Source organism: Sinocyclocheilus anshuiensis, unplaced genomic scaffold, assembly GCF_001515605.1.
Source record: "Sinocyclocheilus anshuiensis isolate Anshui unplaced genomic scaffold, SAMN03320099.WGS_v1.1 scaffold247, whole genome shotgun sequence".
NCBI lineage: Eukaryota > Metazoa > Chordata > Actinopteri > Cypriniformes > Cyprinidae > Sinocyclocheilus > Sinocyclocheilus anshuiensis.
This window is the reverse complement of record NW_015552543.1, coordinates 76,255-94,188: the sequence shown is the minus strand read 5'-3', so window position 1 is coordinate 94,188 and position 17,934 is coordinate 76,255. Positions and strand designations below refer to the sequence as shown.

At 37.1% G+C, this 17,934-nt stretch overlaps 1 protein-coding gene across 6 annotated transcripts in view; it reads left to right on the top strand.

Moving 5' to 3' along the window:
• The first annotated feature begins 1,431 nt into the window (after positions 1 to 1,431).
• Positions 1,432 to 17,934, top strand: part of LOC107664008 (unconventional myosin-Ib-like) — a 67,460-nt gene continuing 50,957 nt past the window's right edge. For 5 of the 6 annotated variants that reach the window (XM_016454456.1, XM_016454454.1, XM_016454455.1 and 2 more), the window contains exons 1-3: positions 1,432 to 1,492; positions 11,702 to 11,842; positions 16,682 to 16,797. In XM_016454456.1, coding sequence (XP_016309942.1) covers positions 1,457 to 1,492; positions 11,702 to 11,842; positions 16,682 to 16,797 — 293 coding nt within the window. In that variant the 5' untranslated portion in view covers positions 1,432 to 1,456. The other variant, XM_016454452.1, reaches the window with a different exon arrangement.

Below are 17,934 nucleotides of genomic sequence, written 5' to 3'. Positions count from 1 at the left end.
ACAGCTAAACACACAACTCTTCCATCTTTATTTGACCCTCTAACTCTAGCACTCTCTATTCTAATTCTATTTTATCTATTAGTTTTTTATTTATTTAAAACTTTACCCTTTAAGACGTGCACTCTATTTGTTTTCTAACTGCTTGTTTTCTTAAAAAAAGCCTCTAACACTATATCTTTCTCTATTCTATACTGGTTTTCTTTTTATTTATTATATAATAAAAAATAAAAAAAAACTTGCTACATGTACTGTGTTAGGCTAACCGAGACTTGTCATAGACATTGTTGATTTTGATTGCTTCCATTGTCCCCATTTGTAAGTCACTTTGGATAAAAGCATCTGCTAATGTAATGTAAATGTAAAATACATTTGAACAGATTTGACTTGGCAACTTCCTTTGAATCAAAATTTTAAAAATCTTAAAAAATAATTTACCTTAAACCAGATATGGAAAATGGTCTGGTCCTTGGGCGCAATTTATTATTATTATTTTTTCCAAATTAAACTCTTGGGGGCTCGAAGTGGCATTGGGTTCCTGCCATGGCCATTACAGAGCCATTGCTTCATGTCTTCAATCTGAAACAAAAACACATTACACAAACGACATGTAAAAAAAGGCAACATATATATATATATATAAAAAGGATATTTAAGAACATAAGTAAACATATATCAGAAGGTACTTGCAGGCAGCTTGTAATAAGAGGCAGCGTAAGAAAGATAATGTCAAAATTAAAGTGTTTTAGATTACCAAAGTGATTACTTTGAAGTTTACATTATTACATATTAATTTATATTAATTTATATTCATTTAAACATGAATGTAAACAGCAATTGATCATTCTCAGACTGACACTCTGCAAAAGCATCCTATAAGCTACATTCTGCTCATAGGACATTGCTTCTTTAAAGGTTTTCTACTCTCTCTTAGTTTAAATGGGGAAAGGATTAAAAAAACATTAAATACAATGCATTTCCTGAAGATAATGTGGTTCTCAACCTTTTTTTGCCCCCATTAGGCCACGGTAACACTAAAGTGCCCACCTTAGGCCACGGTAACACTAAAGTGCCCTTTCAGACTGGTCTCACTTTCTACCGAGGAGGTAACAGTTCCACTCTGAGTCCAGAACACAACAGTACAGCACAAATGGTTTGCTAACAAATCCTGCAGAATCCAAGTTTTTCCGTTGTTGAGAAACAGGAAGAAGAATATCCCCACAATGACTGAACTTATGGTCACTATACACAATTTGCATAATTCCATTTGTTCTATTACCGTATATATATTTTTGGAGAAAATATTAATCTAATAATAAACTAGTAGTTGTATCCAAACTTTTAACTTGCAAAGCTCCTGAATCAATGTTGATGCAATTTCATCAAGACGACGTTTGATGGCAGTATATATCAATTAGTTTTATACCTATGTTACTGATAGTTGGGGCAGTTCAGTTCAATGGGTTGGAGAAGATGGGCGTTTTTCTGGGATAAGGTGATTATCACAGTGGGACTCCAGTCACCACTCCCCGTGTTCATGGAGCAGTAGTCTCAGTCAGTCTCTCTGCGTCCCTACACTGCCCACGGGACACACACACACAGACAGACAGACAAAAGCGCTGGGAAGGGGACACGCGAATCACCTCTTCCAGTTTATCTAGAGCGGGACATTTGCCTTCAAGAGTGGATTAAAAGGGACATTTTACTCAAGAACTGAGGCAAGTTGCGTTTTCATTCATTTAAAAGTTGATTTTTTCTTCCTGGATGAAATTCTTTTGGGTTGCCAATAAACGGTGAACTTCGCTGCACATTCATTCATCCATTCATTTTGTGAAATAATCCGAAAGAGACGCCGAGTGTAATTATTTTCATTTTAATCTAAATGGGACCTTCTGAACATTTTTGTTTTCAGTTATTGTTGCACAAAGGATGTGTGGCTCTAAAGTTAAACAAACAAACAGGCTGGAATGCACTAACTCTGTTGCATTATTGCACAAGAAAACAGGATTGAAGTTTTATTTAGAGTGCAAACCGGCTAAATGAGCTAAAGAAGTAGTCCACCCGAAGAAGTTAATGAAGAAAACACGGACGTGAGCCTCGATTAATAAAACGTTTCATGTTTGGTTCAATCGCTAAGCAACGTGCGCATTAACCGGAGACTTTAATGATAAGATATAAAAAGCGCAACAGTGTTTGCATGGATGGTGAAGATGGCAACACACACACACACACACATACACACACACGGGGCGGTGAACGTCTAAATGGTCTTAAAGTTAAGTGGCAGAGACAAAGAAGCCTGAAGCCTGCTGAATTTGAGCTGAATCTAACAAAACCCAGTGTCCTTATGCCACTTTTTTGCTCATTGTTCCTCACTTGTTAGCGGTAAGTGCTAAGGCAAACATCACTCTTGCTCGTCTGATGTTTGGCTAAAGTATTGTTCAACTCCTAAACCTGTTAAACTTGGACACGTAACTCGTCCCTCTCTGTTTGGGCTACAGACATGAGTGATACACGATACCTCAAATCATTGTTGGAAAAGGTGTCCTGTTACTTTTCTAAGTGATCAGATTTTGTGCAGTTACTCAGGACATGTAGAAACCACAGCAACACCTTGACAACCAATGTTGGGGAAAGTTACTTTTAAAAGTAATGCATTACAATATGTTACTCCATAAAAAAGTAACTAATTGCATTACTTTTTTCAGAAAGTAATGCATTACGTTACTTTTGCTTTACAACTGTAAAGGCCGTTTAACACCAAAAGTGAAATTAATAAGCCTCAGCCTGAAGAAAGTGCCAGTGCCTCTGCACCTCACTCACTTCCAATTCCTCTCAACACAAGGACAGGAGAGGTGTCAGTATAAATGGGAAAACAAATTAACTTGTGTTACTTAAAAAAAAAAAAAGTAACTCAGATATTGTATTTTAAAAGTATTGCATTATTTGAAAAGTTACTTGAAAAATGAATCTTAGTACGTAGCTTATGATGTGCTTGTAATGCATTACCCCCAGCACTGTTGACAACTACGCAGAATCGGTTCTGGAGAGCCGTTGTCCTGCAGAGTTTAGCTCCAACTTGTCTCAACACACCTGCATGGAAGTTTCAAGTATACCTCGTAAGACCTTGATTACCCGGTTCAGGTGTGTTTGATTAGGGTTAAAGCGAAACTCTGCAGTTTGGGCTGATCTTTTCCTTCTTTTATGAAGCCCCTCCCTCAGAAATAGGCTATGGGCTCTGATTGGTTAGCTAGCCCAGTGTATTGTGATTGGCTCAACCGTCTCTAGTGCGTGTCTAAACGTCATGTTTAACGCTTCTCATAGCTATGAGACTGAAAATAAGTGTATAATTGTAACAGTTCATTGTTGGAGCTGGGCTGAATGAGAGAGAGAGATGCAAAGCGTGTGCAGAGCAGGGGGACGTGAGGAACAGTATTAAGAACCGCTGCTTTAGAACATTGATTTTGAAACTTGTGAATAGCCGTTTTTGTAGGCATTAAACTGCCAGAATTTTAAAAGACGATATCTCCGTTTGCATTGAACTTTCAGCTTAGTAACTTTGCAGATATTGTTTATGCTCAAACAGCAACATTACACACTAACTAACGTTAAAAAAGTGAAATCGCAATCAGCCACCCCTTTAATGATTGATGGGATAGATAATCAAATGGAGGGAGCCATTTATTTTTCTTCACATAAAGCACACAAAAAGTAAAAAACATATCCGTTAGTGTAAAATTAAATTGTCTCCTGTCGTGTTAGAGCCTCATGTTGCTGCCTGTGGAACGTACACTCTCAGTGAACCGAGTTTATGGTCTATGGAAACCACTCACGGCCAACAGTCATTGCCAAAAAAACTGCTCATATTGGGTTTGGTGTAATGTATTTAATCAGTGTAACTGGAAACCGTGGGCTTTATGTGCTGGCTGGCTGACTGTAGTCTTCTATAACTTTCTGTATAATTCCCTTAACACTGAGTAGTGAATGTGCAGCAAGTATTTCTCAAAATCAGATTTATCTGTTGTCATAAAACAAGGAGTTCACAAAGTCTCGCTTTATTTTTTTTTTCTAGCAGTAAACTTTGCAGAAATGACAAGTACTGTATGTAATGCACTTTCTTTGCACCTTGCTCACCTCACTTGGAGCTTATGTATTAGTCCACCCACTGAACGCCTACAAGTACAGCGCTCTTCTCTGGAAAGGTGCTTTGCAAACCACAATCAACAGATGTGAGAGGCTGAAGAGAATTGTTGACTTTTCGAGGGGGTTGGGTCTCACAGGCTTCATACAGTAGAGTCACTTTCTCTAAAGCAATGCCCCTTTTTATCAAGGTCTCTGTGTTTAGTTTTACAGATAGGGATGATGAACGTTTGGTTGTTGAGAACTCTTCACAGATAAGAGTAAAGTTCTTATGCCTACTATTACTTGCCACAGTGTAAATAAAATAACGACACTGCACAATTTCCAAATCTAATTATTATTACGAGTGAATCTCCCCGCACTCTTCAAATTTTACAGTCAAATATGCTATTGTGTAATTGTAATGAAGGACTTTTAATTAATATAGCCTATAGGCTACCTTTGTTTTAGATTCAATTACATAATTCGCACTGCTTCACGAGATGAGTAGCTCATTCCCTCGTAAAAGAAATCGAGTACAAATCTTGTATGTTTTGTCATGTCTTGTACACAGTTTTCAGTTACTTAATGCTTTAAATCTTATGTTGTAATTCATGGCGGAGCTGGTTGGTTCAATTCATAGCTTAGAGCTCTTTATTGAAGAGTTTTTTTTTTTAAATGTCCTTCCTTGAAGAAAATTATGTTGTAGGTGAAAAACAATAGTTTCGCATTTCCAAATTCATAGTATTCACAGATTTCACACAAAACAGTAGCGAACAGTATCCAGATGACCTACTGTTTCCACTGAGTGTTTGAAGTGCACATCCAATGGACAATTTACTCTCCCATGCAACTAACGCTGTAGGTCACATGACAATGACAACATACTACAAAAAAAAAGGGGTAAGGTTGTCTTAGAGCATTGGTTCGCAACTCTTTTTCTGGGGAGCCACTGCTCTGGACATTTCATATGCGATTTCTCTCCTAAAGAGATTATGATCTGAATCAGGTTCATTAAATAAGGAAGACATGCAAAATGTGCAGAACAATGGGACAGGAGTTGAGAACCACTGTCTTATTGGATGGTGAAAAGCATGACTCTTTAAGTCTGCCCCACAAGGGCACATATCCAGGTGGAGATTAATTAATTAATTAATTCATTCATTCGTTCATTCATTCATAGCCTGTATGAACAGTCAAGAAAACATTGCCTTGCATGCACAAAGTATCTTCTTTCTCATTATTCTTATTCTTCTATTTTATTTTAATTTTTTTACATGGGTTAATGTCATTGGCACTTGAAAAGTAAAGTTCAACCATAACACAATAATACTGATGAGTGTCCAGCAGCTTCTCATGAATAAGAAGTTAGGATAAGAGCAACAGACTTGAGATGACTCCACTGTCCCAGACATGCCTCATAGGAGAATATTGGAAGATGTGTGTGTGTGTGTGTGTGTGTATGCAAGAGAGTGTTGAATGTATAGCCATCATACTGAGCGGGATGGTGGGCGGTGCTCGGGGTGGTGACTGAAGGCGGTGACTGTAGTTCTGACGTCAACTTTTTACGGTGACGTCAGTTACCTCGGAGCTCGGTGAGGAGCTCGGTGCGGTGAATCTGAAATCTGGCTTCAACAATGATGCCTTTATTTGCTAATGCACATCAACTGCATCCAATTATGAGCAGGAAAGCATGTCTGACCTGATGCACTGTATATGGAAACATTGCGTGACCCGCTTGTTTAAAGCAACAATTCCTTTACAATAGTGAAAATAGGAAGTATTTTGTAGAAGGGTGGGGCAGTATAGCTAAAAATATATATTTATCACAATATTGTTTCATAGTCTTGATGATGTTCAATAGCCTACATATCTTAATGTTTATGTATTTGCTTAAAGATGAATGAATTAATTCATTCATTCATTCATTCATAGCCTGTGTGAACAGTCAAGAAAACATTGCCTTGCATGCACAAAGTATCTTCTTTCTCATTATTCTTATTCTTCTATTTTATTTTTATTTTTTTACATGGGTTAATGTGCATTGCACTTAGAAATGTAGGGCAGATGCAGAGTTTTGGGTGTGGGCCAGTTTTGAAAGGTGACAGCCGGTCAGTCCAGAGAAATACTAATGCTGATGCCGCACATGGTGGCTTCGTTTTTAGGGCAGTCGTGTAACTAAAAATACTACGCGGCTTAATCTGGTGGATTTGTGCAGAGTTGTGAGGAGCTCGGTGCGGTGAATCTGAAATCTGGCTTCAACAATGATGCCTTTATTTGCTAATGCACATCAACTGCATCCAATTATGAGCAGGAAAGCATGTCTGACCTGATGCACTGTATATGGAAACATTGCGTGACCCGCTTGTTTAAAGCAGCAATTCCTTTACAATAGTGAAAATAGGAAGTATTTTGTAGAAGGGTGGGGCAGTATAGCTAAAAATATATATTTATCACATATTGTTTCATAGTCTTGATGATGTTCAATAGCCTACATATCTTAATGTTTATGTATTTGCTTAAAAAGTAAGGAGAGCAATCATTCAAACAAATAGCCAATGTAGATCGATCAATCTTTTTTTCTTTCTTTCTTTCTTTTTAAATGTAGGCTAATTAAAATAATAAAGACTTGACCTGTTTGGATGCTTACAGTACCTATATGAACACAACAAAGAATAGTTCATTTTTATTCATAAGCACATAATACTTACACTTACAGCATTTTTTAAATGTAACATTGAAAAATCATTGAATCAGAGTTTTGAACTGACTTATTAAAACAGCCAGTTTGAACTGATTCTCAGAAATGAATCAAACTTAACAACATTAACAGGTTTTTGCTAATGAAATTGAAATCAGACAAGCTAGATCGTGAGACAAGAAAAAAAAGGTAAAAATAGACTACGTTAAAATGAATATAGTCATAATCAGGAGGAGTATATGCTCATAGCAGAAATAGCATGGCAAATCGTTATATTTAGTAATTTTGCAAGGAAATTTAGAAGCTGAAATCTGAGCAGCATTTTTTTTTTTTGCTTCCATCCTGAATCCAGTCTGTTTTACAGGTGTGATTTATGTCTTTTTTATCAGTTGTGCATATTCAAAATTATTATAAACATGGTCAAATATCCGTTTTAACCAAAATCCTTGCTTTTTGGATTAAATACCATGCATTTAGTTTTTCAAAATGTGGCGATGCTTAAAAAAATCCACATGATGTTCTCTCCTTATCAGGAAAAAATAATCCTTCCTCTCTTGATCTGTAGATTGATACTAAAGGATTTAATGTATTATGATCTACGTGCTCCATTGCTGTTTCAGATGTAGTTATGTCAGTGGGGGAATCTGGGCTACTAGGCTACCAGCACACATTCACATGCAGTTATAGTTGCTGAGGATCACACTGAGCTTTTGGAAATTCTAATAGAACACCCGTTTCCAAGTTTCCACTTTTGCTGGGATTCACATTCTGGTGTTTTTTTCCCCCCTGACTGTAGTTTTTCCTGCTAGAAAATGTGTTCTTGAAATAAATGTTATGTTCAGAGACATACAACCCCATCACTTGCAGATTTAATACCACATATTTGGTGGTGCCTGTTTATTACCTGGTTTCCTCCTGGCCTGTATTCTGCTCTTCCTGTATAAAGTCCACAATAAATTGTCCATGTGTGCCATGTGGCAAGCGTGCAACATAAAACATCTAGATCTCCCTTAACAACTGTTCAGCAAACATCACATGCAGAACACCATGCCAAAAAAATAAAATAAAATAACATTAAAAAATTAAGCTTTTCTTGAAAAAAAGTCTGTCTATGTGAAACCAAATCTTCTTTACCCGTAAATCTGGTAATCATGAATTAAAGAAAACACAAACCTGATCAGATAGTTAAAACACTTCGGAATGTTTATTGGCTAATCATTTGTCCTTCAAGAGCAGCTGGTATTCAGTGAGACTAGTAGATTTTGCCAGGAGTTGCTATGCAGCGGGGGAGTGAGCCCTGGAATTATTCTCTTTACTCTGGAACCGCTGGATGCATCCAGGCTTTCTTCATGTCTTGTCTGACCTTTAGTCCGTGGTCTTCTCCTCTGTTTTGTTTCACAGGTAACTGATCATATCCCCGGCTGCCAGGTTACAGCTGTTGCCAAGACACAAATTGAGCTAGACATAGAGATGAGTGGTTTTCCCCACTATTTCTCGAAAGCAAAGATAATGCAAATCAGAAAAAGTTTATAAAGAACTTCATTGTTCTGTTCTTAGCAATTGGCTTGGGATAACTGATTTATTAGCAGGCAGGATCATAGAGGTAAATGTATCATAGGCAAAGCTAAATATTAAGTGAATGTGGCTCTTTGATAATGTATGTAAGTGTTTAGAGTGCAGAAATTAATCATAAATGTGGTAGCAAAGTATGATCTGTTGTGTATATACAAACCTCACAATTTCAGTCCAATTTTTCAGCTGTTTAATTTTAACAGTAACCCACATGTACTGTATTTTGTTTTACAAAAATAAAAGGAATTGTTAAATTTGCATTTGATTGCATTTTACAATATTAATAAAATTGTTAGCGTTTTATGCCTTCATTTGATTACCATCATTTTTGATAGCAAATTTGTATTAAGTTATAAAGAAAAATGAAAATGGATCCAATAAAATAAAAAATGATTTTATAGAGCCCTAAATATTTGATGACATTTCCTAAAAGTCTATTCTTGGTGTAAAGTATTTAGTTAGGGGTTTATGTAGTTTACAGATGTCAGATATATCTGTCTCTGAGGTGAGTTATTTATATATATATATATATATATATATGGTGTAGGTAATGTAAATGTGTTTGTGTTTAAAAAACAAACTCCTGAACATGAATAAAACACTCCAAGAAAGAAAGACATGCATTATTTACAGTTACCTTTGGATTTTTGTAATTAATAATTTATGCATTTAGCAGACAATTTTATCCAAAGCGACTTACAGTGCATTCAGGCTATACATTTTTTACCAGTATGTAATTAATCAATTTAATTGTTTAGATTCTGAATATTTCATTTATTCATTATTTTTGGACTCCACACTATTTTATACTTAACTGACTTTATAATACTGCCCCTTTAAAAAAAACTAAAGACCCAATGGAATGACAAGTACAGTTTTAATTTCTGTGTATATCTATTTCCTGTTGAAACAGGAAGTATAGGTGCCATGTATCAAAGTGCTTATCCCTTTTTAAACTGTTAGTAGTTCAGCTGTGAGCTATATTTTGATACTTTATATTGGTAGTTGCTGGCAACTAGTAATAGGGGAGGGACATTCTCAATCTGGAGAGGGTATTTAATCGGACATAAATTTGTATATCCTTTTTGGCCCATCGCGACTCAATATTTTTGGTCTGTTGTACATTTTAAATATGTATATCTGCTAAATAAAGGTTTTCAGTGTTTAAGAGTACACTAGTGGATAAAAAGCCACAAAAGTCCAATTTCAATTTATTGTGCTCTTTAATTTCTGACATCAAGGCTGCAAAGTCTTAGAGTTGATGACTAACCCTGTCCTAAATTGTAGGTAAGAAAGATTACCTTATCAAACTTATCAAAGGCTTATCAAACTGCACAGCAGCAATCTGAGGCACTTGTAGGAGACTTGAGGCAGACACACATCCTGGCAACCTTATCAGTCCAATCTGCCGTTAGCTTTCACCACTTAATCCTTCATTTACTTTCAACTTTTTTTTTTTTAGTCATGCCTTGCATGGTGCACGCAAATGACGCTTTTGCTATCAACAAACCACATTGTGTTATACTGTCTGCCCTTATTTAAGACTTGTTTCTTTGCCCATGTTTGTATTTTGACTACAAAAGCGATGCTGGGTGCTTTGTTTCTTTACTCCGAGTGAAAACATGGGCTGTTATTGGAGGAGCTTTTTGCTGAGCACTACACTTTGCCCCATTGCCTGTTTGTTTGAACAGTGTATAGGGGGTTTAGGGGCTCAGTAGAGCCTCATATGAAGGCCCTGAATGCAATTGGTACCTGGATTAGTGACCAGAGAAGGGAAAAATCACCGCCCCTAGCAGTTTAACGGTTTAGCTGTTAACTCTGAAATCACAATTCAGTGATGGGTTTGCTTGAAGTAAACATTTACATAGTTTATTTCTGCTGTCCACTTTGTTTAGTGAGAAAGTAGCTACATTTTGATGCCTCCACTCCATAAACATCTTTGGAGTATCTATGGGTCATCAGCTGGGACAAGGGTCTTTCGTTACATAATTCCCAGTGGAATATCTTGTGTCCGTAGTGTCCTGAACAGAACTGAACATGCCGGTCCAGTCAAGTGCTGCTTTGCAAATACTTTAGAATTTATTTGCATTATTTTAGGTTAGAAGTGTAAGAAGCTGATGATAAGGTTTCATATGAACAGACATCAGCATTAATGCACTGTAGAAGGACAGTGCACAGAATTCTGGGATAGATGGGTCAATGACAAAGAAGGGAGTATAAAAAATAGTGGAGAAAGTCTTTAATTCTTAGAAACGTTATGCTTTAATTAATGTTGGTTTTGCATGTGTGTGTGTTTTTTTTTATGTGGTGCAACCAAGAATAAGCTTGAGACATGTGTAATAAGGCTTGCAATTTATGTTAGACAAAAAAAATGTTTCCCCCCTCCCAAATAACATCAGATCGGCTTTATGGTTTGCTTTTAGAAATTGGTAACAATTAAATTCATAAAGTCCTTATTTTAGAATAATTAATTTAGTGTTTGTTAATATTTTGAATTTTTATTTGTGTTTTCTGTTTTTATTTCAATTTCGTTTAAAGTTTGTTATTTCGTTTTTGTGTGTAATTGTAGTATTTTTTAATTAATTTTTTATAATTAGTTATGTGGTGCAACCAAGAATAAGCTTGAGACATGTGTAATAAGGCTTGCAATTTATGTTAGACAAAAAAAAATTTTCCCCCCTCCCAAATAACATCAGATCGGCTTTATGGTTTGCTTTTAGAAATTGGTAACAATACAATTCATAAAGTCCTTATTTTAGAATAATTCATTTAGTGTTTGTTAATATTTTGAATTTTTATTTGTGTTTTCTGTTTTTATTTCAATTTCATTTAAAGTTTGTTATTTCGTTTTTGTATGTAATTGTAGTATTTTTTAATTTATTTTTTATAATTAGTTTTTTATATATCGTTTTTAAGTTTTAGTTATTTTAGGACTTCAACTTAAAAATAACAAAAATTAGAAATGTTTCTAAGTTGAAATGTTTATTTATTTTTTTGTTTGACTTTCATGGCATGATTTATTTATTTAGCCTATTTATTTACTTACTTTATTTATTCATTTATTTATTTATTGTTTTAGTTAACATTAATAATCCTGCTCCACAGAAATATCAAAATTAATTGAAATTCAGAAATTGAAAACATGTTAATCATTGAAGAGTTGTGTTCAAACCGAGTTAGCTACGTTTTTAATGTATTTTGTATGAATTAATAAACACACAGACACATTAACCCCACTGACCTAGATACATGTCTAAGTCAAGGCCTACAGAACTCTTGATCTGATATGTAAATGTCTTGCTTTCTCTATAGGGGGTGTTGTCCAAAATGGAGGTGAAGACATCACTTCTCGACAATATGATAGGGGTGGGCGATATGGTCCTCATTGAGCCCCTGTCCGAAGACACCTTCATTGAGAATCTAAAGAAGCGATTCGATCACAGCGAGATCTATGTAAGTAATGCTTAAACTAATGTTGAGAACATCATGCAACAATTGCTGTTTCCTTTTCTTGGTCGTCCTCTCATTTTAGGCTTTCACTACTCCAGACAGTCACATCACATCAAGAGTGTCTAAGTTTAGTCTGAGTGTGTTCCCACTTCACAGACAAATAGGAGTGTAGAGATGAACACAGTGTAAATCATAGCCCTCGCATTGTTCTGTCCCTGCTCTCATGTCTTTCCCATTCATTTGGGCTCAGTTTTGAAAGCTGTTGCATACCAAACACCAAACCAGCATACAAAATGGGTTCATTTGATGTGTAAATAGTTGTTTAATGAATCAGAATATACAAAAGTGAACAGATATCTAGGAGAATTTAGGATTTTTCTACCTTTCTTCGGGTACAAACAAGCACTGTGGCTCTGTTGTGTTATTAAAACATTGTTCTCTTTGTCTGACACTGCAAAATTGCCTTAATCCAATTGGCTGTGTGTTGTTCGACCAATAGCAGACAGGGAGAGTGGTCAGGAAACCTGTTTGAAAACAGTTATATTTGCAAAACAATTTAGTGACATTACCACTGCAGAAATTACTTGACACTTAAGATGTGGTCATATAAAGCAGTACAGTAAAGTTATGCAAGGAAATCCAGTCGTCCAGAATTTCTAGTGAGGGTAAAAGCTTTCACCACTGTGCTTCATACATTGCTACACTATTGACAATATGACTTTTTTGCTAGTGACATTTTGCTAATAGATAGACAGCACCTTTAGTACTCAAAAATGCTTCATTTTCATTAATCAAAATTGTTTTTTTCCTGCTGAAATTGGAAGAAAGCTCTAGCATGTTCAGATTTACATACTGTATGTGTGGACCTATAAATTGATTGAAAAACAAATGAATTGCTGCATTAGTTGCCATGCTTGATGAGAATTTGCATTCCGTATCAGGAAATATTAAGGTTTAATGACCCCTTCAAATGGCTGATTTACATTTTGTGTGGCACCATAAAAATGGACCCTTGAAGATGTTTATTTATATTTTGCAGAGCTGTAATCTGACCAGTTATAAAAGACTAAAATCATGTAGTTGGTCACAAACAGGTTGTGTGTTTACTCTGTAATTAAGAGTGTAACTACCCACATCCCTCAATGTCCAATAGCTGCAAGTTTGTAATGCAACCTCTAGCCTTGTATTTAATGCAAATCCCCAAATTACACAGGAGAGTGCTGACAAGAGCAAAATTATGTAGACCACATTTATATGTTCTTTGCACTTTGTGCAAACTGGTCACTTAATTTTCTTTTTAGTACGTTATAGTCACAGCAACCATAAATTAAAAGTCTGTCATTATTTACTCACTCATATGTTTTCTGCCAAAGTAGACCTCTCCTTTTGTGTTCAATAAACAAAATAAGTTTGAAATGATATGAAGGTGGGAAAATACTTCTGAATTATCCATTTAAACTTATATTTTAAAAGGGCTTAATGGAGAATATTCTAGGAACGTCTCCACTCTCAGTATCATCTATTTAAATGCCAAGAAGCTTACATCACAGTCCATCGTATTTCTTACATTTCACCAACTTTACAATGAATGTCACAGATAATTATCTGCCTTATCTAATCAATGCCCTGTCAAAAACAGTTATGATGGGTTCCATTTTCAAATACAGCAGGCAATAAGAGCTGTAGAATTATGAAACAAATGTCCTTGTATTTATCTTTAAACTTTGCTCAGTGTTATTGGCTTCAAGAAAGAACAAATGTGTTTATATGAGTGTGTGTGTGTGCGTGTGCGTGTGCGTGCGCGTGTGTGTGTCTGTGTGTGTGTATATGCACATTTAGTAGTAAGGAACAGATGTGATTGTGTAGCTCACTCTTTTAGTGATGCTCTTTATTGATCCACAATTGCTCGTTCTTCCAAAATGTATGTCCACCAGGTCTCATTTAGACGCATTTAAGGGCCAATTGAATTATTTACACAGGCCTAGTCCTGCTCTAATGCACCCATAGCCGTCACATCTCTCTAGTGCCCATTGTGCAATGTCACCATTGTGAACAGTATTTAAATCCGTCTGGGATTGGGGGGATTCTAATATATTCCTAATAGAATGAAGAAATACCAATTCTGTTCTGTTTGTGTGAAAGAAGAATTAAGCCACTGGTTCAAAAAGCTTTAAAGATAAATTTATTTGTTGCAAATGTGTCCAAACTCCAAACATTTGACTGGTAGCATGTCTTGGGTGACTTCTGCGCTTTTATTGATATAGGCCTATATTTCTTTTTTCTGTAATTTTCGCTTCATCTGTTCATTTACATTTGTTCTCTACATCTAAGGGATTCATTATGCCTCCTGTGAACACTTGACAATAGGTTGTGGGCTGTGTTGCCATGGGAGAGGCCTGATCCTCCAGCTGCAAGCCTTATGCAACACTCTCTGTAATGAAAGGTAGAAGACGGCTGCAAGAATTAATCATTGTTCTGAGGTCCCAGAGACATTGAGATAGATTTGCTTTTAACATCATAGGTTAGAAATTGGTGGCAGCAAGAATGAAAGAAAGATTTGAAAAGCAAGAGAAGCTTGGAATAAATTAGTCAGGATGTTTGTTTGAGTCATCTGAAATAGACAACATTAGACACCGTTGCCCTCACTGGCCACTTTTGACCACCCTGTGTTGTTGATGCTTTCTGGGATTCCGAACATTTTTGTTTGTGTTCTCTTGTTCGGTTGCTTGCGGGCCCCCCGCCTGTCTGAACAATACCCAGGAATTCCCATCTGGATCATGCAGATGGAGGCATATTGTAGCACTGCTGCCGCCACTGTTCCTACAACAGAATGAGGCAGAGAATGTGCTTGATGTCTGTGCCTCACAGCAGGGGAGTATGAATACAGTGCAGTGTCCTTTAGGGATGTCACGATACCAGTACAAGTGAAATTTCACATTTACCATAATTTTCATGGTAGGAACACACCATTATTTTCATTATGACTGGCTTGATGATGCATATACAGTCTGTGGTGACAACACTTGGGTACCACAATTAGTTTGTATGCTCAGTAACACCAGTACTGTAGACTAGAGATGCCCAATCCTGGTCCTGGTCCTGGAGAACCGTTTGACGTTTCTCTTATCTGACACACATCTGAGCTCTTGGAGTCTTTATTAATAAGCTGATGAGTTGAATCAGGTATGTGTGTGTTTAGGAAGATCTAAAATGTGCAGTTTTGGGTTTCTCAAGGACCAGGATTGGGAACCACTGCTGTAGACTGAATATACATTGGAGATCAAAATTAGAGAACTACCTACAATTTCTTAAATATCAAGGTCATTGCTTAGTCCTATTTGAAGTTATCAAAGTAGAAGGGCAGTTTTTAAGCATATTTCATAAATTAATTATATTCTGATGCACAGTATAAAAAAACTTAAATGAGATATTTGAAAAAGAACTCTGATACAAATTTGAGAACACTTCGAGATACCTCCAAGTTATTGGTCTTAATCTGACACCTGGGGATAATTTTCTTAATTATATGACAAAACCTATTTAAATGGCAACATTCCTCTAATTTTCACTGAGATTGCAAGATGGTGGGTGACTGAAACCCTTTAACAGGAGGTGGTCCAGATAAAGGCCAAAATGATGACCCTTTCAGCCATTGCAAGAGAAGCTGGCCATTCCAAATCTGTGATTTCTAGAATATTGCCGTTTTACAATGACACTAATTCATTCAAGTCCCCCCAAAAGGCTGGTCATCCACGTAAGACAATTGCACGAGAAGACGGGATAATGAGGAGACTCTTAATGGGGAATTGGTTCAACACTGCAGATGGAATTGCTTGCCAGTTCAGCGCTGAACAGGGTCTGTCTCGGCACGTTTAAGAGAAGTCGGACTGAAAGTGCACTCTGCAGTGACAAAACCTTTCATCAGCAAAAAGAATCAAAAGGCTAGGCTCACCTTTGCTGAGGAGCAGGTTGTGTGGAGAGAGGAGATCTGGTCCAAAGTTCACTTTAGTGATGAAAGCAAGTTTAATTTATTTGGGTCAGATGGAAAACATTGTTTGGCGTCAAACTTGGGAAAGACTGAAGCCCAAGTGTGTATAGAAGTCGGTGAAAGGTGGAGAATTTGGGGCACTTATGCAGCTAAATGGCAGAGACGTGAATGCAAATGTTTATCAGATCCTCCTTAAGCAACATGCAGTTCCTTCCCTGCAAGTATCTCCCAATAAGCCTGCAATTTTCATGCAAGACAATGCCCTTGTCACACTGCAAAACAGGTAAAGCAGTTCCTTGAGGCTGAAAACACTGAAATAATGCAATGGCGGGCCAGAGTCCTGATTTAAACCCAACTGAAAATCTCTATGAAAGCGAGTGGACCAAGATCACACCAGACTGAGAGACTAGTGATGTCCTGTGGCTGCAGATGTGTGAAGTCCTTTACAGCTAGGGCCTACTAGGCTGTAACCCTCCATTTTAGTTGTAATCTTCTGTCATGCTACAGTGGTTACTGTTCTCTAATTTTGATCACTGTGTTTTCCACAAAATAAAGGTTTTTGTTGAAATGCTTTGGTTATTTTGTCAAACATGTTAGTAGAACGGCGGTATACCAACAGCTAATATTCCTTCAAATTTTGAGCAATGAAGATTAATAATATTTCAGAAAAAATCAAGTATTTATAGATTGTTCTCTAAATTTGATTTCCATCGTATGACTGGTTATGTTGTCTCTTCTTATCTCACGTGTTTTCAAAAATCTGTTCTTATGTTTTGTTTTTGTTTATTTATGTATTTATTTTGTTGTTGTTTGTTTGATCGGTGGTTTATTGCATCTTTCACTATCCTCCACAGACATACATTGGCAGTGTGGTGATCTCCATGAACCCCTACAAGTCCCTGCCCATCTACACAGCAGAAAAGGTGGAGGAGTATCGCAACAGAAACTTCTATGAGCTCAGTCCACACATGTGAGTTTAAAAAGCTTGTTTGAAAGCACTATACAACAAAGTCACTGTCTAGTTTATTCCTAGGCTTCCTGGTCGGCAGAGCACAAACTTAAAGAAATTGTTGCACACATGCATGCAAAGGGTAGGAACAGCCTTGCAGCTTTTTTAATCAATAATAATGTGAAGGTCCCCCAGTGGTGTCATGTTTGCAGAGGTGAATTTGCAGAGTAGGTGTGCATAAATGCGGTGTGTTCTATCCACTGGACCCCTCACACGTGATGTCCAGCGCTTTTGGGGGAGGGGCGGCTCACTGTCCTGTCCTGCTCCAGCTAATGACCATCTGTCTCTTTAGAGAGCTGCCAGCCGCCTGACCAGACTGCCAAATCAAAACAAAGCAGTCTGCTTTGTTTGATCGGCAGACGCACACATACCCTCTGAAAAAAACAAAAAAAATACCATGGCCTGATCTAACTCTTAAAACCCAGCTGTAAAAAAGAGCCATTGAGAATGGGATGGCTGTACCAATAACTTTTCCCATTCATTCTACACACTCTCCCCTGGAAAAGGAGAAGTTTAAATAAACAGCTGTGTACAGCTGTATTTTTTCCCCCAAAGGATCCGTTTGATACTTTCGCCTGTGGGTTCATGGTTTGTTCTCCTCATGTTTCTAAATTGATCTCTCCTTTGCTTCTGGGCCTATCCTGTTCATTCGATCTGCTTTAAGTGAATATTTGCTCTGGTATGCAGTTCTCCTTCAGTCTTGGACCCTTCCATATTCATATGTTTTAGTCTAAGCACTGTTACAGTGGTGTCAGGGTCGATGCTCCTCTGATCTGAAGCCAGGCTCTGAGCTCATTCCAGGGCAGCTGCTTTTCTTGTCATGCCTGGGAAGCAGACCTCTTCGATGGCTCTGGGTGTACTGGCCTGTGGGGCTCGTACATTTCGGTGTCCTGGGACAATGGGCCGTAACTGGTCCTGTTAACAGCACAAACTGTTGAATAGTATTTATGATCATCACCTCAGTAAGCACAGCAGTCAGCAGCAAAATGGCCCAGAGCATCTGTGCTCAAACTGCTTTCAAGCTTTTGGGTAAGTTTTAATCAAGTCTGTGCTTGTTTTATCATTTTCAGAAATATTGTAAGAGCCTAGTCTCATATA